Consider the following 25948-nt stretch of genomic DNA (forward strand, 5'->3'; position numbering starts at 1 on the left):
ATTTTACCACTTCTTAAATACCGAATCGGTAAAATTCGGTATTTAAGAAGTGGTAAAATAGAATTACCTACATCTAGCCCTAGGCCATGTAATCCAATGGGAGGTGGACTACATGGCTAAGTCCACCATGGGCTATCAACAAGGATATCCCTATCCTTGTAGTTTTATCGCTGCATTACCAGCCATAATCTCCCAAAATGCTGCTATCGCTGGATTTTTTTATCACCTAGGTGGTTAGTGTTGTTAATAACGCGATAACCAGGCGATATTATCCAGCGATAGCAGGCGTTAAAAAAATGAATGCTAAGCGCCCTTAGCGGTAATCTTCCCTGTTCCTTGTTAATATGCCCCCTGGAGTATTGGCAGATGAAAGACGAATTGTGTGTTATCAATGAGTTGCTGTTAAAAGGAAACAAGTTGGTTCCACAGTGTAATGTCAGGGAAACGTTGGTGGAGTATGCTCAAACTAGCTATATGGGCATTTCAAAGAAAAAGGAGAGAGTTTGAAAGAATTATTGGTGGCCTGCAATGGATTTGTTGATTGAGAGGCATGTGAGAAACTGTTTAGAGCGTGTAAAAAGTGATAAAGTACTTAAATGTAGAACTCAGTCCATGGTTATAACATAAGAGTGTGACGGGGCTTGGTGTGATGTTGCATTAGACATTTTAGGTCCTGTCAGGGTAAAATCGTGCGAAAGGTATGTCATGGTGTGTATTGAGAAGCATTCTTGGTGGCCAGAAATCAAGACTGTAAACCCGGTAGAGTTCATAGAGGTATTAAAGTTTCTGGAGGAACTTTTTAAGAGGGAGAGTTTTTCTTCCTCTGTGCTCACTGATAACAGCATCCAATTAGCATCTGAAGTTGTGGAGACCTTTTTGAGGAATAGAGGAATCAAGCACAAGTAGGCAGCATTTTACCACCCAGAAACCAGCAGTCCTGGGTGTGTGGGCTTGAAAGGGAAAGTGAAAAAACAAGAAAAGTGTGAGAATATCATTTAATACTGCACTCCACAAAGGGGGGTCTCTTCTTTTCAATTGTTGGAGGGTTCCATGTTGTGAGACTGTTCCTGGGTGAGTGACTGATAGAGGGAGAATATGGATGATCAGGTAATGTTGGAGAATGGAGAGAGAGTGAGAGTCTGAAGAAGGAACGGAGGAAAAAACTCTATTACGTGAGAAAAGATGAGATGGAGACTGCGGTACAAGTGGGAGAATGGGTTAAAATCAAATCTCCACGCTTAGAAGGGAAGCAGTCTGAATTTAGTCAACCATTCAAACTAGTGAAATTGTTTAAAAATGCTGTAAAATAAGTGCACACAGGATATGGTAGCCACATTTTCTCTGTGGAGAAGGACTTGCGTGGCTCACTTTTGGGTGGCTCACTTTTGGATCTGCAAGTGAGACACAGGATTTGGTCCTTGCAAGTTCCTGGGAGATCTCAAAGGATTCAGGCATCTGTGATGAATCATAATGTGAGACCTCAACAGGCTCGGAGAAAGCCTATATGACTAAGTGATTATGGATGTGTATCTACTTGTAATTAGTTGTGTAGTCTTGTGTTGCTTAACTTTAGGGGATACATCACATCTTATTAGTTTCTTCTCTACACTTTGTCTGTCATTTGTATATAAGTAACTATTTTAGCATACTGAGGGTTGGTTAAGTTGAAGGAGGTCATGTGGTGTTCTGAACCTTGGTATCCAGGTGATGATGTGAGATTCCTTAACCTGGTAACATCATCACCATGGAATGTGTGTTGGCTCAGGAAGGGGGGGACTTGACAGTTGGATGCTGAAGTGGGTGGTCCTGCTTCTGGCTGTGCGTGTGGGTGAGTCCTAATAAGAAGTGTCTACAATAAATTCATCATTGGATAGCTTGTACTTTTACAAGATGTAATGTGTAAGGAGATATTAGAAATGTGCTGTTACCACTAACAATGCTTGTCACCACGGACATCAGGATAAACAAATACACCAAGGTTAACATACATGCCATGGGCTTGTGTTATTCAAAGGAAAAGACCACAAAAAACAGAAAGTTGTAGCTATATGAAGGCAAACTGGTAGAGGTGACTGAGAATGAGTGCTGAAGAGGCATCTGACATAGCATAGCCAGTATTTTGCGTAATATAAAATATATGTGTACAGACACAAATAAATGGTTTACTGCTAGATGGTATAAATTATATAGAGAGATATGTATCCGCCTAACATACATATGCTGCTCGTCAGTTGAAAAAGATAATTTCAAATGATATATACTAAGAAATTAGATTTCAAGATTTTTGTGTTCCCTGTTACATCTATACCTGAATATGAATTTTAATTACATCAATATAATTCAGTTTCTGTAATATGTTATTCTCACATCTGACATTTTCTCATGCAAACTATTGAGGTTTCCTGCTTCTAGAAGCAGTGGTAAAATGTGTTCATAGACAACAGTGGAAAGCATTTGAATAAGGAGCAATTAATAGAGAAAACCTGGCATTTGCATTAAGAATTGTGTTGGCATGACATGAAAAGACAGAGCAGAACATCACAATGTTTTAGTATTTGAACACATATCTCAAACAGTGAAATTGACGTAATTCATCTACTGAAAGATAAGCATAGGAAATAAAATGTATTCACATTTTATGGCATTATAACATGCACCTACATTATAGAATATTGACTTTAATAGATTGCATTTTAGGTACCATTTGTTCTATAGGAGAAGAAACAGTAATTTTTTCTTGTGAACTAAAGGCCTCATGTACTAAGGGTTTGAGCATTCACAAACCCTAGGCCCATTTAACAATTCAACAAAGGTTTTCTGAATAGTCAAATGTAGTAAACCAACTAAAGACATCCCTTCTAAATACTGATTCCTCATGTTATGCATTAATGTTTTGTGATCTTAACACAGTTGCAAAACATTAATATTTTACCACTGCCTCAGAGACGATGGTAACTTATTCATAAACCAGAGGGCGGGCCTATTTGACCCTTCTCCTATCTGAATGTTACAAAAACCTTTTTTAGGAGAGGGCATTTTTTAGGAGATGGCAGTTTGCCAAACTTTTAATTTTTTTAATTTATTTTTATACTCCGCCCATTTCCCTTTTTGGATAATAGGCAACATTAAAACAAATGATTGTTTTATTTAAAAAAACAATCACAAATATGGTGGTTTGATGATCCAGTCAGGCCAGCATCCCTGTGATTGTAACCAATTGTAGTGGGCCACAATTTGTGATTTGCCTAATTAATATTAATGAAGTAGGTTAAATTGCAACCCACTACAATTCTGTAGTTTGTAAACCTACCTATTAGTAAATCGGTTCTTTCGCAAAATACATATGCTTTCAGTAAATGTCAGTGTGCAAATTTTACCAAATGCATTTTTTTGTCCATGAGGCCCTATAATTCCTGGATAAAGTTAAATTCACAGGCTTTATCCCGTTGACCGTGGCGCAAATTCCACCGCGGTACGGGTGATTTATTGAGTGGGCATGGTTTGGACGGCCCCCGGCCGTCCTCTGCACACGCACACTGTGAAGTCAGACGGCCGGGGGTCGTCCAACGTACCGAACGGGTTAAAGAGCGACTTACTCTGTCTACGTATGTACACGTTACCATTTGTGAATAGAGCTCTGCATGAAAGCAAATATAAACGGGACTATACAGGATTTTTCACTATTAATTTCAATTTGTTGACCACTGTGTGCATTTGATAAGAAGGTCCCTTTACGCTGGTATGTTTAGATCAGAAGTAGATCCAAAAGATGCATGGGGCTCTGCACCAACCTTTAAACATATTAAATGCACATAGCAAACTCTGCACGGTAAGGAGTTCAGATTTGAACTGTTTGTTAAAAAATTCATCCTACTCTAAAAATCATTCTTAAAAAAAATCTACTTTGGAACATAAACTCAGACTTTTTTGGAATTGAGCCACTTCAGATGGCATTGACTCACTGTTTTGCTCTTATCACAAGCCAAGCATCTGCACAAAAAATCTTTGTCTCTGACTTTCAAAGGAAGGATGCTTCTTAGTAACCACTTCTTATTAGCTTGCGATTCAGCAAAGGATCCTCCTCTGCCATTGTAAGAACCCTGTAACAACGTGGAGGAAATCTACCTTTTCTATAAGGCCACATGTGAATTGTTTGCGTTATTTTGGACCCTATTATTGCTGGCATTCGGACTCTGTGCCCTGTGTCACTGCTATTCAGTGCTTCATTGCATGTCCTCTGGGTGTAAAATGATAGTGGTAAAATTGATTTTACCCTATTGGTTTATTTAACTTTCCAGTAAGTCCATGTCATGAACGTTAACTGCCATATAAGGTCCCCACCGAGACCAGGAAGACTGTCACCCAGGCCCTCGTCACCAGCCGACTGGACTACGGCAACGCCCTCTACGCCGGAACCACCGCCAAACTCCAGAAGAGACTCCAGCGGATCCAGAACGCCTCAGCACGACTCATTCTGGACATCCCCCGTCGCAACCACATCTCCGGACACCTGAGAGACCTCCACTGGCTCCCGGTCAACAAGAGAATCATCGCCTTCCGTCTCCTCACCCACGCACACAAAGCCCTGCACAACCAAGGCCCAGGATACCTCAACAGCCGCCTCAACTTCTACGCTCCCAAACGCCAGCTTCGATCGACCGGCCACGCCCTCGCCGCCGTCCCCCGCATCCGAAGAGCCACCACAGGGGGAAGGTCCTTCTCCTACCTCGCCGCCAAGACTTGGAACTCCCTCCTGACCCACCTCCGCCTGACCCAGGACCACCTCGCCTTCAGGAAGCAGCTCAAGACCTGGCTGTTCGAGCAGTAGCGGACCCCCCCTCCCCTAGCTCCTTGAGACCCTCCGGGTGAGTAGTGCGCTATACAAATGCTTTGATTGATTGATTGATTGACAGTCAGGCATTAACAAATGACTCATGGGCATCGAAAAAATCACCCACACCATGACAGCTGCATCCACTTAGTCTGGCAATCTTCACCAATCATGCATTCTGAGATGCATCATTGGGGCAGACGTACTCAGTCCTGGAAACTTTGTAAAAAAATAGTTGGGGATTAGAAAGGCTCTTAGCACTGGGACCGATATGTCTTAGTTATTTTGCGTCATAAGGACTGAAAACCCTCGCACAGAATTCACACTTCCAGGGCAAAAGCAGGCCCGGACTGGCAATGCCGGGCACCGGGCAATCCCCCGGTCGGCTGCCAGGGGTGGGGGCCGGTTTTTTGGCAGGGGGCCGGTTTTGTTGTTGGGCCGTTTTTTTGTCCAGCGTGCGTGCCGTGGTAGTCAATAAATAGAGAAGTTGAAGCGAGGGGCAGAAATAATAAAGCACTCTATCAATAAATCTGTACTTTCTTTTTCTCTAGTGCAAATGTAATCAATATCAATTGCGCAGCGCGCTGCGCAGATGTCTCCGCGTCTGCGCGGTCTCAGTTCAACCCCCGTAGGGTGGGGAGGGGCGGCATTGGTGGTGACATGACATGCGCATTGGGGTTCGCGCGCGTGACCCGTAAGTCAGAGCATTCCAGACGAACTAAGCCAGCCAGAGATTTAGGCAAGTTGCACGCATGCACCCCATAATTTAATTGTTTGTAGTAGCCCCTGCCTGCGTGTCCCACTGTCCCTCCCTGATGCTTGCTGCTGCTGCCGACTGTCTGCAGACTGCCCCGGCCCGCCGATCGCAGGTGAGTGCATTTTTCCAAATTGCATTTTCATCATGGCATTGGCACTAGTCTGTGGGCCGGGCCGCGGCCTGGCCGGGATTAAAACATAAAGTATATTGGCGGCCTGCAGCCGACAGGCACTTCCGTAGTACTGCAGTCAAGTGCATTGCTGTGAGGACGATGGGTTTTGCCAAGGATTTGTATTGGCCGAGACCACAGTTCTTCCTAATACAGGCCTGGGTGCTAGCCATCGTTGTGAAACTGAAGAACTACTCCAGCAAAACAGTTATTTAATACTCCGCAATGATGGTTCAAATTTCTAGGTGTAAAGTGGACTCCCAGATATGACCCAGGCATGTTAGGTATTTTTGTGGAGCCCGGGTCAAGAAACTCGGAATATCTGGCTCTGTCTACTGGTATTAGCCACGTTAGTTGACTTGCTATTAATACATTGAGTAAGTAGACTTACTTTACAATCTATAAACAAATGTAGCACGGGCATGGGGCCCCAAAGAAGTATGGCCCCTTGGGGAATAATGGCACACCCTGCCCTCCCGTATAACATGCGACATGGCCCTTAGTAGCTTCCCTCCGTGTACGGACACATTTGTTTGTGTGAATTTCAAATTACCCACAATTTCAGGTGATTTATAATTTGTGCCACCAGTTAAACATTTTGAAAATATGGGCCCATGTTCGTGGTGGAGAGGGCCGCTTCCATCAGTGGCAGTTGTGTGACCTCTCCTAACCAAACAGATACAGGCATTACATGGGCATGATCAGTTCTTCATCCTTCTGCCACACTGTGAGCCATGTGCATCACACCTATTACGGTCTAAGGCAATAACCCTGTTTACGTGCCCATTCAGAGTTTGGCCTCTTTGCTGCAACAGATACACTTAGCTGCATTTGGGAGTCTATTACAATGACAACGTATGTTGCGTACATATGTGAAGATCATGAACTCACTTTGGGAAGACAGGTGCCGATGCCATTTGAAATAATGATCCGAGCACGGGGGTGGGGGTTGTATTAGAGTGTGTAGATGTCAAATGCCCATTCTCCCGGTTCTGTAGCGAGCACATTTACAAAGAGTACGAACGGGTGCAAGAGGCAGGCCTTTTTTTCTGATTCCGTATCTTATATGTTCTTTTCTGAATCTTAATTGCATACCAAGAAAACATTTGTGAATAGAGATGTGAGCTAAATACAGAATCCCCCATACACATCTCTGAACACACCCAGCCCCCGGTGCAAAGCATGTGCCTGAGAATGCTGGATAAATGGTGGCTCCAGGCCCCGGCTTTTTGGTGTAGCAGCCTCCGCTATGGGCTCACTAGCTGCAAGCTAAGTAAATATGACCACAGGAGCTCACTGCTGTATTTATCAGGTACCGTAGTTGTGGGGGGAAGAGGGAAATCTTGCGGAAGCACCCTTGCAAAAAGGAATTTAGAAACACCTGGCCTCCTCACTGATTTCAAATAACACACGGCGGTGAAAGGCCTATGATGCAATCCTTCCCATATCCATGCAGACTTGTTGCTCGTAGCAGTGGGACAGCAGATAAAAGGACTGTTTGAGAGGGGTTCTCTTCTCTGTCATGATCAGACGGTAGGACCAGATTATAATTTACAAACTTGTTTAAAATTACCTAGCACAGAGAGGCTCAAACCTCCTTTGTCTTTTTGGAATAGTGTGTTCTGTGATATTGTTAGCCATTAAGTTAAGAAAATACTGAGCAAGAGGTTACAGTTTGAGAAAGTCAAAGCAATGGGCTTATGTTTCACCAAAAATCACTACTGGTTGGCTACTATAAAGGGGGATGTTCACCACATAGAAGTTGGAATACTCTGTGTTGCTATAATCATGCTGCTTATTTTCTTCACCAGACTTGTGCATAATAAATAACTATAGATGCAGGCCTTGTGTGTATACTGACTTGGGGGTTGACAAATGGAACCCTACCTACAGATTCCTTGTTGGGTCTTTGGCAGGTGTTATTCCATGTTTCCTTACTGACCATGGCAGGGCCTTTGATGATGTCTGTGGTATCCTCACTGCAGGCTCGATAGACCCTAACCACAGGCCCTAAGGGTCCAAGAGAGTTGTTCATGGTGTGGCCAAAACCTTGGCATGCATAAGTGAGGCTCCAGAATCAGCCGAGGGCCACTATAACCCTTTCAAATTGAGCTCTGTCACCCTCTTTTCTAAATAAAAAAAGGCAACGTCCAGCTGGCAGTTAATTGGCATAGGTTTTCCCTATTCTTTCAGACGTTTGTTAAGCTCAACAGTTAAAAAGGAAGCCCAACTTACCTACAAATACCAGACTCAGTTAACACCTGGCTGTCTTAGTAACATTGGCCAATGTGTTCCAATTTAAAGGGAATAGGTATCTCTAAAATAGAGTCTCATAAAATAACTCTAGCTTTTATGTCAGACTGATCCCATTCCAGTTTTGTACCCACTGTGCTGCAAGTTCACCGGCCACACTAGGCTCTGCAGCAAATCTCAGACTTCAAGGCGACCATGCTGCAGCTTTTACAGATGGTTTGGAACTCTCTGGTGCACCTTTGGGCCCCACAGATTCATCAGGAGCTTGAAGTTGGTTGGGTTTCTGGTGGCGGTTACTCCACCAAAGCCAACTGACCCTGTACTTCCTTTCAATTTCTTGGTGTATAATGCTCTCTGATAATGCTCATTCAAGCCCAAGTGCCACCAGTGGTTTCAAAAGTAGAAACATCTGCTGAATTCGTGAGCGCCTTAAATGCAGAGTTCGGATGGCAAGGTCCGGACCGGCGCCAGAAAATGATCAGTTGGGCCTAATATGGGTCTCTTGGCGGCATGAGGAAATACAGCACCGTTTTCATGGTCATGGTATGTGAGGCTGTAGAGATGAACAGCGCTGCTAAAAAAGGCGATAAAACAATTCCTACATGTTTTTAAAATTTGCAAAATCTGGCACCAATTAGCATGCTAGTGTAACACGGAGCATGAAAGTTAAAATACTTAGGTTAAAGCCTTTTACTCCAAAACGTTCTTAATGCTGCTAGGCTTTTATCTTAAAAACTAGCCGTTCCTCCGTTTTATCATGAAATTCTGCATATGCATTGTCAACAGGCCACTAATAAACAAGCACTGGAAAAGCCAATAGGTCTTGCCTATGTGGGAGCTATTTGCTTGGGCAATGTGTTTCAGCCATGCTGTATACCAGTGTGGCTACTGTTCAGCATGTCTAAAAGTTAGTGGTGTGGTGTAGCGTAGGGTAGATTGGAGTGGGGTATATTGGGGTAGTGGAATAGGGTGGATTGTGGTAGAGTGGAGTGGGGAAGATTGGCGTAGTGTAGTGAGGCTAGAGTGAGGTAGAAGGGAGTGGGGTAGATTGTATTGGGGAGGCATTAGGTAGTTGGGTAGATCAGCGTGGTAGATTGTAGTGGGGTAGATTGGATTGGGGTGGATTGGGATGAAGTGGGATGGATTGGGATGAAGTGGGATGGATTGGGATGAAGTGGGGTAGATTGGGAAGAGTGGGGTAGATTGGGAAGAGTGGGGTAGATTGGGAAGAGTGGGGTAGATTGGGAAGAGTGGGGTAGATTGGGAATTGTGGGGGTGATTAGGGTAGATGGGAGTGGAGTGGGGTAGACTGGAGTGGGGTATACTAGAGTGGAGTTGGGTCAACTGGAGTAAAGTGGAGGGGGTAGATTGAAGTGGGGTATATTGTAGGGTAGATTTGGATGGAGTGGGGTAGATTGGGGAGGTGTGGGGTAGATTGGAGTGGGGTAGATTGGGATAGATTGTATTGCAGTGGAGTTGGATAGAGAGGCGTGCGGTGGATTGGGATGGGGTGAGATAGATGGGAATGGGGTAGATTGGAGTAGGGTAGATAAGATTGGGGTGGTGTAGATTGAAGTGGGTGGAATTAGACGCAGTAGACTGGAGTAGTTTTTTTTAAAGCATGTTTTTATTTCAATTGGTACGAAATAAAGGCATAATAAGGCAATACAGATAATGCAAGGTATCCATGCCATTGCCATATCCAGTTCTGCATGCCCAATAAGGAGATGGCAGCAGTGTTTGTCAATTATATGTTATCATTGTAAACTTATCTCAATATAGATTGGAGTAGGTTAGTTTGAGGTGGAGAAGGGTAGGGTAGATTGGAGTGGGATGGCCAGGGCTTGACTAGTTGTATATTGCGCGTTGCCTGGGCCTTGCCGGCCCTGACTCCCGAAGCCAAGACAGTGACACACACAGACGAGCACAGAATGATTAAGCCACTCCGAGAGTCCGCCTACACTAGCCCAACTCCTCTTCATGTCATAAACACAAAAGGCAGGGTTAGGGCAGTCACTTACCCCACAGCGGTTAGCACAGCACCCCTTCTTGCCTGGCTGTCGCCTGGATGTTGATGGCTGGGATCAAGATCTGCTCAAACTTCAAAGACACACGATGTGTATTAAAGTAAATTGCTGCTTCCTCATAGAGTCGCCTGTCCAAGCCGAAGTGTCACCTCACCCTAGGTTGCTTGTGAATCAAAGATTGGTCTAACCTTGGTGCCTGTCAATATTCTGAGATTATGTCAGTATTCCTCTGTATCTGTCCTGTAGATTTGTATAACTTCTTGTGTGATTGGAGGTCAAGCAGGCCTTCAGGCAGACCTACCTATTTGTGTGTCTTCCTGTGTATTGGTTATTCTTTCATTCCGGTCATAGATGCATCTGTCTTCTTTCCTATATGGTAATAGCACACCTCCTGCCAGTCTCTGGTTTGTTCAAAACACACAAACATTGTCATACTGGAAAAAAGCAGGATTAGAAGAAACTGTGCCTTTCATCACTGTGCACGGTCCCAGCTGCCGTCAGTCAGACCTTGGTTCACCCCGACTGGACACTCAGAGGTCACATCACACACATTCATTGGCAATACAATGCCATTTTCAAGACCGCTGCCCCCAACCACCCCTGAGAAAGAGCTGTGTTGTAAACAGAACATTAAAGATTTTAGGACTGCACAGGAAAGAGGTGGGTAGACAGGTCACATGGATCAAGCAAGAGACAGGCAGATGTGCAGAGGGCACAGTTGGCATCCCTGGTTTCTTCAAAGCATCTCTATTCTACTCCCACCTCCAACCACATATCTTGTGGGAGCTGCGCTGCCTATGTCTATCCCTGTTTCAGCACCATCTTTAGGTACGTTTCTTTAGAAATCATTTGTCTCTCTTTAAAGAGCTTGGAAAAGGAGAACACTTTCATATTGGGTTGTCTCTCAGCTAGCTTGTGGAATCAAACTGTTATTTCTGGTGGTATTCTGGTTCTGGCAGCAAGGTATGAAAATATCCAGTTAAGTTGAGTTTTCTCGACTACTTAAGAACACATTTTTGACAACAAGCATTGATAAAGTCAGCAGGCCTAGCTTTAATGTGAAAACTCATGGAAACAGCATGTGTGCTTCAGGTACATAATGTGACTGGGTGGGTAACCTGATGCTCTAAAATTCACAATTTTTGTCTCTCTTTTTCCAAAATTTTCTTGGGGTGGGAGAACCCCCCCAAACTGCCCTAGTAGTCGCCGGGCTCACTCGCTGCGCTTGCTCGCTACACACCATGTAGAGCTGGTCTCACTTTTACTTTGTTCTCTCTGATTCACTACTGGTGTCTATTTTTGGTTGGTTTATTTTTGGTGCTCTCTGAAAGAATGTCTATGGGTACATGATCTGACTGGGTGGGTGTAACCGGGTGCTCTTTAGGGTCATCATCTACTATTTACATTGCTTTGAAAGTTCATACAATTTAATATGTAATGGAAAATGTGCTGTAAAATTGTCCATTTTGCTCTGTCTTTTTCCAAAATTTTCTTGGGGGAGAACAGCCTCAAAGCCCCTAGTAGTCGCCAGGCTCGCACGTTGCGCTCGCTCGCTACGCGCCGGATGGGGGCTGGTCTGGGAAAATTTGCAAGGGCTGCTTTCAGTTCCCAGTCCGGCCCTGGGCAAAAGAAGCAGTATCAGTTAAAAGGGCATCATAGCTAGTATTTGATGCCAGTTGTTGGACTTCTACCATTTTGATTTAGTTTGCACCAAATGAACTACTCTTGAAGAAGAAGAAGGTCCTGCTGGAAGATCGAAGCGTCCTGACTACTAACTACAGAGGACTGGAACTGCTCTCTAAGGGATAGATGGCTAATCTCCTGTTTAGCTGCACAAGAGAGACAAAAACCAGATCCTGCTAGCCACAGCCAATGGACCCTGTAGAATTCCTGGCAGGAACAATTCCTGATTGACTACCATTCAAGAATAAATCCTGAGATGAAAACTTTGACTGGGACGATCAATTTATCCAACTACCACTCCATCGCATTCAGCCTAAAATTGTACCTTGGTAGTAACCAAACACAGCACAAAATGTTTTTTAAATGTGGGCCCCAGTATATAAAAAAAGAATGAAAACTGTGAGCACAATGGAGGCCGGGTCAGGGCATGTGCGGGTGGGGTCGGATCAGGGCCGGACTGGGAACAGAAAGCAGCCCTGGCAAATTTTCCCAGACCAGCCCCCATCCGGCGCGTAGCGAGCGAGCGCAACGTGCGAGCCTGGCGACTACTAGGGGCTTTGAGGCTGTTCTCCCCCAAGAAAATTTTGGAAAAAGACAGAGCAAAATGGACAATTTTACAGCACATTTTCCATTACATATTAAATTGTATGAACTTTCAAAGCAATGTAAATAGTAGATGATGACCCTAAAGAGCACCCGGTTACACCCACCCAGTCAGATCATGTACCCATAGACATTCTTTCAGAGAGCACCAAAAATAAACCAACCAAAAATAGACACCAGTAGTGAATCAGAGAGAACAAAGTAAAAGTGAGACCAGCTCTACATGGTGTGTAGCGAGCAAGGTCAGCGAGTGAGCCCGGCGACTACTAGGGCAGTTTGGGGGGGTTCTCCCACCCCAAGAAAATTTTGGAAAAAGAGAGACAAAAATTGTGAATTTTAGAGCACCAGGTTACCCACCCAGTCACATTATGTACCTGAAGCACACATGCTGTTTCCATGAGTTTTCACATTAAAGCTAGGCCTGCTGACTTTATCAATGCTTGTTGTCAAAAATGTGTTCTTAAGTAGTCGAGAAAACTCAACTTAACTGGATATTTTCATACCTTGCTGCCAGAACCAGAATACCACCAGAAATAACAGTTTGATTCCACAAGCTAGCTGAGAGACAACCCAATATGAAAGTGTTCTCCTTTTCCAAGCTCTTTAAAGAGAGACAAATGATTTCTAAAGAAACGTACCTAAAGATGGTGCTGAAACAGGGATAGACATAGGCAGCGCAGCTCCAACAAGATATGTGGTTGGAGGTGGGAGTAGAATAGAGATGCTTTGAAGAAACCAGGGATGCCAACTGTGCTCTCTGCACATCTGCCTGTCTCTTGCTTGATCCATGTGACCTGTCTACCCACCTCTTTCCTGTGCAGTCCTAAAATCTTTAATGTTCTGTTTACAACACAGCTCTTTCTCAGGGGTGGTTGGGGGCAGCGGTCTTGAAAATGGCATTGTCTTGCCAATGAATGTGTGTGATGTGACCTCTGAGGGTCCAGTCGGGGTGAACCAAGGTCTGACTGACGGCAGCTGGGACCGTGCACAGTGATGAAAGGCACAGTTTCTTCTAATCCTGCTTTTTTCCAGTATGACAATGTTTGTGTGTTTTGAACAAACCAGAGACTGGCAGGAGGTGTGCTATTACCATATAGGAAAGAAGACAGATGCATCTATGACCGGAATGAAAGAATAACCAATACACAGGAAGACACACAAATAGGTAGGTCTGCCTGAAGGCCTGCTTGACCTCCAATCACACAAGAAGTTATACAAATCTACAGGACAGATACGGAGGAATACTGACATAATCTCAGAATATTGACAGGCACCAAGGTTAGACCAATCTTTCATTCACAAGCAACCTAGGGTGAGGTGACACTTCGGCTTGGACAGGCGACTCTATGAGGAAGCAGCAATTTACTTTAATACACATCATGTGTCTTTGAAGTTTGAGCAGATCTTGATCCCAGCCATCAACATCCAGGCGACAGCCAGGCAAGAAGGGGTGCTGTGCTAACCGCTGTGGGGTAAGTGACTGCCCTAGCCCTGCCTTTTGTGTTTATGACATGAAGAGGAGTTGGGCTAGTGTAGGCGGACTCTCGGAGTGGCTTAATCATTCTGTGCTCGTCTGTGTGTGTCACTGTCTTGGCTTCGGGAGTCAGGGCCGGCAAGGCCCAGGCAACGCGCAATATACAACTAGTCAAGCCCTGGCCATCCCACTCCAATCTACCCTACCCTTCTCCACCTCAAACTAACCTACTCCAATCTATATTGAGATAAGTTTACAATGATAACATATAATTGACAAACACTGCTGCCATCTCCTTATTGGGCATGCAGAACTGGATATGGCAATGGCATGGATACCTTGCATTATCTGTATTGCCTTATTATGCCTTTATTTCGTACCAATTGAAATAAAAACATGCTTTAAAAAAAACTACTCCAGTCTACTGCGTCTAATTCCACCCACTTCAATCTACACCACCCCAATCTTATCTACCCTACTCCAATCTACCCCATTCCCATCTATCTCACCCCATCCCAATCCACCACACGCCTCTCTATCCAACTCCACTGCAATACAATCTATCCCAATCTACCCCACTCCAATCTACCCCACACCTCCCCAATCTACCCCACTCCATCCAAATCTACCCTACAATATACCCCACTTCAATCTACCCCCTCCACTTTACTCCAGTTGACCCAACTCCACTCTAGTATACCCCACTCCAGTCTACCCCACTCCACTCCCATCTACCCTAATCAACCCCACAATTCCCAATCTACCACACTCTTCCCAATCTACCCCACTCTTCCCAATCTACCCCACTCTTCCCAATCTACCCCACTCTTCCCAATCTACCCCACTTCATCCCAATCCATCCCACTTCATCCCAATCCATCCCACTTCATCCCAATCCACCCCAATCCAATCTACCCCACTACAATCTACCACGCTGATCTACCCAACTACCTAATGCCTCCCCAATACAATCTACCCCACTCCCTTCTACCTCACTCTAGCCTCACTACACTACGCCAATCTTCCCCACTCCACTCTACCACAATCCACCCTATTCCACTACCCCAATATACCCCACTCCAATCTACCCTACGCTACACCACACCACTAACTTTTAGACATGCTGAACAGTAGCCACACTGGTATACAGCATGGCTGAAACACATTGCCCAAGCAAATAGCTCCCACATAGGCAAGACCTATTGGCTTTTCCAGTGCTTGTTTATTAGTGGCCTGTTGACAATGCATATGCAGAATTTCATGATAAAACGGAGGAACGGCTAGTTTTTAAGATAAAAGCCTAGCAGCATTAAGAACGTTTTGGAGTAAAAGGCTTTAACCTAAGTATTTTAACTTTCATGCTCCGTGTTACACTAGCATGCTAATTGGTGCCAGATTTTGCAAATATTAAAAACATGTAGGAATTGTTTTATCGCACACCAAGGTATAACGTGCATGTGCTCCTAATGGCGACCGATTAATATGTTAGCCACTAAGCTAGCTGACCATGCCTTTCAATGTATATTATATTTTTCTTATGTTTTTTCCCTGCCTTTTTTGGCAGCGCTGTTCATCTCTACAGCCTCACATACCATGACCATGAAAACGGTGCTGCATTTCCTCATGCCGCCAAGAGACCCATATTAGGCCCAACTGATCATTTTCTGGCGCCGGTCCGGACCTTGCCATCCGAACTCTGCATTTAAGGCGCTCACAAATTCAGCAGATGTTTCTACTTTTGAAACCACTGGTGGCACTTGGGCTTGAATGAGCATTATCAGAGAGCATTATACACCATGAAATAGAAAGTAAGTACAGGGTCAGTTGGCTTTGGTGGAGTAACCGCCACCAGAAACCCAACCAACTTCAAGCTCCTGATGAATCTGTGGGGCCCAAAGGTGCACCAGAGAGTTCCAAACCATCCGTAAAAGCTGCAGCATGGTCGCCTTGAAGTCTGAGATTTGCTGCAGAGCCTAGTGTGGCCGGTGAACTTGCAGCACAGTGGGTACAAAACTGGAATGGGATCAGTCTGACATAAAAGCTAGAGTTATTTTATGAGACTCTATTTTAGAGATACCTATTCCCTTTAAATTGGAACACATTGGCCAATGTTACTAAGACAGTCAGGTGTTAACTGAGTCTGGTATTTGTAGGTAAGTTGGGCTTCCTTTTTAACTGTTGAGCTTAACAAAAGTCTGAAAGAATAGGGAAAACCTATGCCAATTAACTGCCAGCTGGACGTTGCCTTTTTTTATTTAGAAAAGAGGGTGACAGAGCTCAATTTGAAAGGGTTATAGTGGCCCTCGGCTGATTCTGGAGCCTCACTTATGCATGCCAAGGTTTTGGCCACACCATGAACAACTCTCTTGGACCCTTAGGGCCTGTGGTTAGGGTCTATCGAGCCTGCAGTGAGGATACCACAGACATCATCAAAGGCCCTGCCATGTTCAGTAAGGAAACATGGAATAACACCTGCCAAAGACCCAACAAGGAATCTGTAGGTAGGGTTCCATTTGTCAACCCCCAAGTCAGTATACACACAAGGCCTGCATCTATAGTTATTTATTATGCACAAGTCTGGTGAAGAAAATATGCAGCATGATTATAGCAACACAGAGTATTCCAACTTCTATGTGGTGAACATCCCCCTTTATAGTAGCCAACCAGTAGTGATTTTTGGTGAAACATAAGCCCATTGCTTTGACTTTCTCAAACTGTAACCTCTTGCTCAGTATTTTCTTAACTTAATGGCTAACAATATCACAGAACACACTATTCCAAAAAGACAAAGGAGGTTTGAGCCTCTCTGTGCTAGGTAATTTTAAACACGTTTGTAAATTATAATCTGGTCCTACCGTCTGATCATGACAGAAGAGAACCCCTCTCAAACAGTCCTTTTATCTGCTGTCCCACTGCTACGAGCAACAAGTCTGCATGGATATGGGAAGGATTGCATCATAGGCCTTTCACCGCCGTGTGTTATTTGAAATCAGTGAGGAGGCCAGGGGTTTCTAAATTCCTTTTTGCAAGGGTGCTTCCGCAAGATTTCCCTCTTCCCCCCACAACTACGGTACCTGATAAATACAGCAGTGAGCTCCTGTGGTCATATTTACTTAGCTTGCAGCTAGTGAGCCCATAGCGGAGGCTGCTACACCAAAAAGCCGGGGCCTGGAGCCACCATTTATCCAGCATTCTCAGGCACATGCTTTGCACCGGGGGCTGGGTGTGTTCAGAGATGTGTATGGGGGATTCCGTATTTAGCTCACATCTCTATTCACAATTGTTTTCTTGGTATGCAATTAAGATTCAGAAAAGAACATATAAGATACGGAATCAGAAAAAAAGGCTTGCCTCTTGCACCCGTTCGTACTCGTTGTAAAAGTTGTGCTCGCTACAGAACCGGGAGAATGGGCATTTGACATCTACACACTCTAATACAACCCCCACCCCCGTGCTCGGATCATTATTTCAAATGGCATCGGCACCTGTCTTCCCAAAGTGAGTTCATGATCTTCACATATGTACGCAACATACGTTGTCATTGTAATAGACTCCCAAATGCAGCTAAGTGTATCTGTTGCAGCAAAGAGGCCAAACTCTGAATGGGCACGTAAACAGGGTTATTGCCTTAGACCGTAATAGGTGTGATGCACATTGGCTCACAGTGTGGCAGAAGGATGAAGAACTGATCATGCCCATGTAATGCCTGTATCTGTTTGGTTAGGAGAGGTCACACAACTGCCACTGATGGAAGCGGCCCTCTCCACCACGAACATGGGCCCGTATTTTCAAAATGTTTAACTGGTGGCACAAATTATAAATCACCTGAAATTGTGGGTAATTTGAAATTCACACAAACAAATGTGTCCGTACACGGAGGGAAGCTACTAAGGGCCATGTCGCATGTTATACGGGAGGGCAGGGTGTGCCATTATTCCCCAAGGGGCCATACTTCTTTGGGGCCCCATGCCCGTGCTACTTTTGTTTATAGATTGTAAAGTAAGTCTACTTACTCAATGTATTAATAGCAAGTCAACTAACGTGGCTAATACCAGTAGACAGAGCCAGATATTCCGAGTTTCTTGACCCGGGCTCCACAAAAATACCTAACATGCCTGGGTCATATCTGGGAGTCCACTTTACACCTAGAAATTTGAACCATCATTGCGGAGTATTAAATAACTGTTTTGCTGGAGTAGTTCTTCAGTTTCACAACGATGGCTAGCACCCAGGCCTGTATTAGGAAGAACTGTGGTCTCGGCCAATACAAATCCTTGGCAAAACCCATCGTCCTCACAGCAATGCACTTGACTGCAGTACTACGGAAGTGCCTGCCGGCTGCAGGCCGCCAATATACTTTATGTTTTAATCCCGGCCAGGCCGCGGCCCGGCCCACAGACTAGTGCCAATGCCATGATGAAAATGCAATTTGGAAAAATGCACTCACCTGCGATCGGCGGGCCGGGGCAGTCTGCAGACAGTCGGCAGCAGCAGCAAGCATCAGGGAGGGACAGTGGGACACGCAGGCAGGGGCTACTACAAACAATTAAATTATGGGGTGCATGCGTGCAACTTGCCTAAATCGCTGGCTGGCTTAGTTCGTCTGGAATGCTCTGACTCACGGGTCACGCGCGCGAACCCCAATGCGCATGTCATGTCACCACCAATGCCGCCCCTCCCCACACTACGGGGGTTGAACTGAGACCGCGCAGAGGCGGAGACATCTGCGCAGCGCGCTGCGCAATTGATATTGATTACATTTGCACTAGAGAAAAAGAAAGTACAGATTTATTGATAGAGTGCTTTATTATTTCTGCCCCTCGCTTCAACTTCTCTATTTATTGACTACCACGGCACGCACGCTGGACAAAAAAATGGCCCAACGACAAAACCGCCCCCCTGCCAAAAAACTGGCCCCCACCCCTGGCAGCCGACCGGGGGATTGCCCGGTGCCCGGCATTGCCAGTCCGGGCCTGGGTCGGATACATAACTCAAACGAACAAAATATTCTGTAACTTTTTCAATAGATCTCTCCCACTTCGAGCTCTGATTACAAGTGTCAATTTAATTTACTTTGTGTGAGGAACACGTAGTTGATAGTCCAGGTCACAAGAAAGGCAGAGTAATACAGATTCTGTAGAACCCGAATTAATGAAACATGGTATTGCCATTTGCATGAAAAGCGACAAAGTTCTTACCTTGCCCACGTACTGCGTGTCTGTACCTGTGTACTCCTCCAACAAAAAGAATTGGTTCCACATCCAACCACGTTTACTGCGCTGCAGCACCTTCCCGCCGTCTTCAGAGAGCACCTTCAGGCTGCCAATGTGCTTGCTAGTCTTTTTTTGAAAATATATGGTTCGGCCCATATGAACCATAAAGGTGCAGATGATTAATGGCAAAGACAAGCAAGTCCTCATTATTTGCAAGAGCTACACGGGGATGTTAGCTTGCTATTGTGTCTTTATCGGAGTCACAAATATTCAAATGTTGTATTCCACTTCGGAGTAACCTGTGAAAGGGATGTGAGAAAAGCATGTTTCAGCATGGACTTATTCACAATGAATGAACAGAAACTATACTGCCCTTAAAGGGACACACATTTGACTTAAAGCAGTGACTTGCTTTCAAATACATTTTAATGGAACTGAACCAATAAGACTAGCACTCTACCCACAAAAGTATAAACATTTGTTTGATCTGCAAAACAATATCACTTAGACCATTAATAATATTTCATTCGCCTTTCAAGAGCTTAACTAGGTGACATGTTATGGAAAGTTGGGATTTGCAACTGTGATTTAACTTCATCTCCAGTATCTGAGAATGTGTTTCTACTTTGATCACGTGATTTGTAAAGGAATGTTTTGAACAGGGTTCGGTCCGAAAAGAGGTGAAAGAGGGTATTTCAGATGGCTGATGAAAACAAGCATTGACAAATTATATTGGTCTTACTCTTTATAAGTGAACATATTTCTTCTACCGTTAGAGAGCCCGATTTTGTGTGTGTGTTTATGTGGATGGTTAAATCCTAGGGTCTGAGTAATTGATTGGATAATGGAGTGGATAACTGAAAGCCTGGATAGATGAATAGGGGAAGGCTTTATGCATGGCTGGATAAATGCATGGGTGAGTGAAGGCATAGATGGGTGGATTAATGAATGGCAGGTGAATGAGTGAGTGCATGCATGGACACATTGGTTGCAGCTTAGATTGGCGTTCCCGGCATTGATTGCGATCAAAACTAGTACCCAAGAAAACAACCCTAAAAAAATCCACTACAGAACATAGTCATTGTCTGGAAACAAAGATACAGATTTTCAAAAGTGTTGCGCAAGTTCTCACATGTCATAGAGCACCACTATATCCCTCATTATGTGTAATACAATTAGGTATTTATCATCACTGGTAAATATCATTACCCAAGGACGAAGTATTTAGCATGTATGGTAAATACCGCCTATTATGAGCTTTTAACATGTAAATAAGGCATAACAAGGGGATTTCGTTTTTAACACATCAAATACCATATGGCTAACATTTGTGATAGGCCTATAAGCTCAATAATTTCTGCAGGTTTGACCTGCTAGAATTTACTGAGGTAAATACTCGGGATCAGCATTTAGCTCTTACATTGTAATTAGGGCCTCTGTGATGCTAAAGCATACATAAGATTACATCAATCTTTTGTGAAACTTAGTACACAATCCTGATAATGTAGGAAAAGTGGATGTAGCAACGTGAAACAGCCCAAAGACCCCTTGGGTTCCAAATACATTAAGATTAACTAAAGTCACACAAAGTTGCACATCCTGGCCTTGTGTGGATTATTAGCCCCCCAAATTAAAACAAGCTGGAAATATAGAAAAGAAAATGGCATGATATGTCTACGCGTAAAGATTGTAATTTTTGAAAAAATACCTATATTTGTGTGAATGACTCATATGACAGTCATCTGCCTTAATAAATGTATATAAGAGGCCTCAAGAACAAATCTTGCAAAAGATACTACTTGTTTGCATTTGTGCCACAGCGGAGTACTAAATCTGGTGGTTGGATCTCGGCTGGCGGGGGAAAGACCGCTGCGTCCGACAGGATCAAGGATCCCATCAGTGCAGCAGTTGGACTCCTATTCCCTACAATGGGGCGGTGCCTGCTCAGGTGCCGCCGCAGGGATTAGGATGTCCCTTTCCGCAGGCCCTTTCATGGCAGTTAACCCGCCACGAAAAGGCAGGTGGACAGTGACTTTGGTGGCCCCTAGCTGGGCCCTCTTCCCCCTTTATTTATTTATTTATTTAGTAGTTTATAAAGCGCTCAGCTACCTCCGACGGAGGTGTCCCGGCGCTGAAGACTTTTATCTCGAGAGGATCAGAGGGATGAAGAGGGAAAAGGGGAGATTAGATGAGGGAAAACAGCCAGGTCTTGAGTTTTTTTCGGAAAAGGGGTTCGGACGTCATAAATCTTAGCTCTATGGGAAGCTGGTTCCACAGTTTGGAAGTGACCACTGCAAAGGCCCTCCGCTATGGGCCCTGGGGTGCACCTATGCTGCCCCTCTAAGCATCCCTGCACCACTTGGCAGGCACAGTGAGGTGCCTGCCACATAGGGCAGGGTTGTTTAAAATGTGTATATTTTGTACTGAGGCAGGTGTGCAGGCAGCAGCACATGCCACTATGCAAAGTACACACATTGTGACTGCCGTGAAGGCGGTCACATCGTAATTCAGGCAGCGGGCAGCAGGACCACCAACTTCTAGTCAGGCCAGGTTTCTGTTATGGTGCCGGTCGGACGAAAGTCCAACCGGCATAAGAATCAGGCCCTAAGTCCAAATATTCTTAAAAACAATATTACTTATCCTAAAAAAATTATATTCTTGACAACAATATTCCTGCATCACGATATTTTTGTACCACAATATTTTATTTCTGATAGTTCTCTCTCCCGATATTTACAACTCAATATTTTCCAAACACCATTTCAGTCTAGTCTGGCTGGCACTTTATTTGTGCACCACATTACAAAAATGGAATGTGCTTTCCTCAGTACAAGATAAGGCTCCCACCTACACTGGGGAGAGCACAGAATTAAAAGACTGACCAATAGGTCCAATTTGCTAGTCTGTCTTTCAATGCCGGGAAAGAGCATGTCATCTGGGAGCAGGAAGAGACTCAAATCACATGCAGATACAGTGTGTTACAGTGTGTTATTGCACCCAACTACTGTAGCATACCTGATAAAGTCTATGTACTCATGTCAAAAGACACTCGATGGGGCACGCTGACTGTGATGCACTACCTACCGGGTAGAGATGTGGCACCGCGGCCAGGGCGACTAACGATGGACGCTGGGGATCACGGTTCGATCCCCGGCTCTGGCGGCAGGGGTCCGCCCAGCACCATGCGACTGTGGGCAATAGCCCGCTTAATCTTCCCTACGGCCCCCAGCGCCGAGATACCCCTTCGGGGGTGATTTGTGCTCTATACAAGTACTGGATTAACATTTTTTTTACCTAGACAGATTGACAGTATACCTACGTAAATAATTAGGTTTCTGGTTGCAGGAGTAAAGTTGTTCCCTCACATGTAGGAGGCCTCACTCAGCACAAATGAGGGAATGCCCACTTGAAATCATGTGGATGTCCAAATGTGCACCTCTGCATTGGTATTAAAGAAGTGGCCACATATGCATCTGTGCCCCTTTCTATAAGACATAAGTGTCAAGGGTACGCAACAAGTGTAATGACCAGTTAATCCCCCTGGGCACTTTGTATTATGGATAGAGCCCAGATGTTTAAGTGTCCATCACCCACAAAAGAGGTACACAAAGCAGGTAAATCATGGCCATTATTAGTGAATGTATCCATCGCTTACCCAATGATTGGCCTTATTAGAGGTTGGTTGCAAGAACAATGCAAATTCCAATGGAGAGGGAGCAGTGGAGTATCCAATCAGAGAAGCGTTTTGAAGGTCTGGAGGAGTTAAGGCTTAAGAAGGTGAGAAAAGCAAACGGTCTAGAAGGAGTGAAGCAGGGCAGAGTCAGGGAGGATAGCACAGATTCTGGGGAAGCATTTTCACCATCTGAAGGTGCATCACATTGTGGGAGAATCAGTGTGTCCTAGTGGGGAACAGTGCCGCATCCAAAGGAGGCGCAGCAGATTTCCCACACTTCCCAGGTGCTTGTGAAGTAGGTCATCCAAGGATTTTGTTTGCATTCTGACACCTGTAGTCCTGATTTTCTAAAGGCATAAACATCCTGGAAATCCCAGAATGCAAAGTAAAAACCAGGCCTGGATAAGTGTTATGCACCTGGAATTAGTAAACTTGAGAGCTCTTGAGCAGTGCTGGGCCCAAGTGGGTGCAGTGCAAGATCTCCCACTTCTCTGCCCACCTCTTCCTCTGACTCGGTCTTTCACTACCCTGTTCAGTCTTAAGGATTTTTGTGCCTCAGGCAAGACAGATTTCATGTGCTGTGCATTTAGCATATAACTAAGCATCTTTTGGCATTGTGCATGCTTTATTTAGCAGAAAAGCCCACGCAATGTTGTTCCAGACAGGGGCCCCCAGAAAATGATTGGCGCAGGGCCCCACAAATCCTTAGATTGTTACTAAACAGATTGAAATATACTAAAAAAGTGTCACATGTGGTACCGTACAGTGTCGCACACTTTGTGCAGGTCAAATACTCACTTTTAGCAACTAATTGCTATATTCAGGATTTACACTGGCACTTATGATGTGAACCATTTGCCAACATACTATTACTGGGTGTTTAAATTACAAAATAGAGAACACGTCTGCCATAGAATGTGCCAGACAAAATAGGGAAAATAGTATCATAGAATGTGCTTCATTTCTCTCTGTAATTTCCCTTTTCTTGTGGCATGATTTAGTTAAACCCACTGCGTAATTTGATCCTCCACAGCCGCCTTATTTCTATGGTCCTAATTATATGCTCTAACAATAACATGACATGTATTGTATTATATTGTACTTTCATTCTTATAGCGCTTGCTACCCCTGATGATTTTTCAGGAAAGATTTTAATATTATAAATTGTTGACCTTCACTACATTAATAGCACCTAATAAATGAAGGGGTTTCATATTTTAGCATTGTGATTTTTGTTTTCTGTTGTCTGTTTTTCTTTCTTTTTTTTTTTTTTTTTATTTAGTAAATTTTTTTTATTGATAAAAAAATATAAGTGGAATATACATTGGCAGTTTTTTTTTATATATACAGTCCATTTGTGAATGCGCGCTTTTCCCTTTGGTTTCCCCCAGGTGAGAGGGGGGGGAGAGTGAAAGGAGAAGAAGGAGAGAAAGAGAGAAGAGGAGGGGGGGGGTTGTAGGGTGCCTCACTCGTGGTTATGGTTGCTGGGTTTTCCTCAGATGCTCGTCGAGTGGGCCCCACATGTGTACTTTGGCGTTGTGCTCCTTAGAGAAATTGCCTGTTATGTTGTCTGCTCCACTCAGGAAGGTGACCCAATTAATCCACGTTTTAAAGTTCGCTTTGGCCGTGTTCTTCCACTTTGTCAGGATTATACCTAGGACTGCACTCTGGGAGAGACCTATCATCCACGCTTCAGCACAATGAGGACCTAACGCTGAAAAAAATTAAAGAAAGACTAGAACTATGGTCGCCAAAATACATAAGCTGGTGGGGAAGGATAGAAACTATCAAAATGATGATAACGCCGGCGATAAACTACACGCTAACCATGCTACCACTCCTGATGACAGAAGCCTTCCACAAGAAACTAGACAAACTTATTAACATCTTCCTATGGAGAAACAAAAAACCCAGAATCAGCCTACACAAACTGAGACTAACCAAGGACCTTGGGGGCCTCAACCTGGCAAATTTCAAAACATACCAAACAGCCTGCCTGGCAAGGCAAGGTACAGCCTGCGTAGACGACACCCAAACATACAAACCAGTCTGGCTAGAGGTAGAGAAAGACATCCTGGGAGGCCTCAACCCAATAGCTCTTCTAACAGCAAACAGACACCCCCAAAGATCTAACCCAATACTGAAACACACGAGGGAAGCGCTGATGAAAATAGACAGACGCATGATGCAGAGTTTGAACGGCACAGCATGGGAATCTATCTGGTTCAATACAAAAGTAACTTACCAAGGGGCAACACTGCACAACGACATATGGATCGAGAAAGGAATTAGTCTCCCCAAACAGATGGAAACCAAGCAGGAACCGTTGACATTCCAAAACATACAGCAAATACACGGTCTCCCAAACCAAGAGCTCTACAACTTCCTCAAGATCAAGACAGCCATAACGAGAGCAAACCTACACAGAGAGGAACCAAGCATCATCAAATATATGCAGACCCTCAACTCAGCAGGCCACCAAACTGCAAAGATCTACAAGCTCCTGAGCCCCTCTACACTGTCGCAAAACAAGAAAATATCAAACACATGGGAAACACTCCTAGGCAGGCAACTAAATGAAAAAGAACGGGCAAAAATGTGGGGGTCAGCGACAACAAACAAAGTCACCCCACAACTAGCGCAAACCAAATTCTGGCTCCTCCATAGAGCCTACTGGACACCCTTCAAGCTCCACAAGGTCGGCATTGCAGAATCGGGTAACTGCTGGAACTGCCAAAAAGAGGAAGGAACACTCGAGCACCTCATTTTCAAATGCGTGAAAGTCAAGAAGTTCTGGACACAGATCAACACCTTTATAAACGACATGCTCAAAGCAGACCTAACAATCAGCTTTGTAAGCCTAGCAACAGAACACCTGACCGCAAACCTAAACAGCAGAGAAGAGAGAGACCTACTAGACCTGCTCCTCACAGCGGCCCTAAAAATAATTCTGTTGTCTGTTTTTCAAATTAAATTGGGAAATTTTTTTTAACAGCCATATTTTGTCAGGGTCCACTATGGGATGACAAATTCCTCTCTTCTTTCCAGCTAGTGATGCATTTCAAAATTATACTAATCTGACTAGTCACTCAAACTCTATCATTGAAGTCCGGTTATACATATCTTCACGGTGAGACTTACGAAACTGGAAATGCATAATATTTCATTTTCTCTTCAGACATGATAGCTAAAAATATTATTCTGTAGTACTGACTGATAAGGTTGTGCCGCATAGATGAGGGAAATATGTGCCAATTTCTTTCGC

General features: G+C 44.4%; 1 protein-coding gene across 1 annotated transcript in view; it reads right to left on the bottom strand.

Moving 5' to 3' along the window:
• Positions 1-25948, bottom strand: part of LOC144829104 (cadherin-9-like) — an 836522-nt gene that overhangs the window by 608469 nt on the left and 202105 nt on the right. Inside the window, exon 2 of the mRNA XM_078687908.1 lies at positions 18996-19309. Within this exon, the coding sequence (XP_078544034.1) occupies positions 18996-19217 (222 nt within the window). The 5' untranslated portion in view covers positions 19218-19309. The remainder of the gene's footprint in view (positions 1-18995; positions 19310-25948) is intronic.

Source organism: Lissotriton helveticus, chromosome 4_1, assembly GCF_964261635.1.
Source record: "Lissotriton helveticus chromosome 4_1, aLisHel1.1, whole genome shotgun sequence".
Classification (NCBI taxonomy): Eukaryota; Metazoa; Chordata; class Amphibia; order Caudata; family Salamandridae; genus Lissotriton; species Lissotriton helveticus.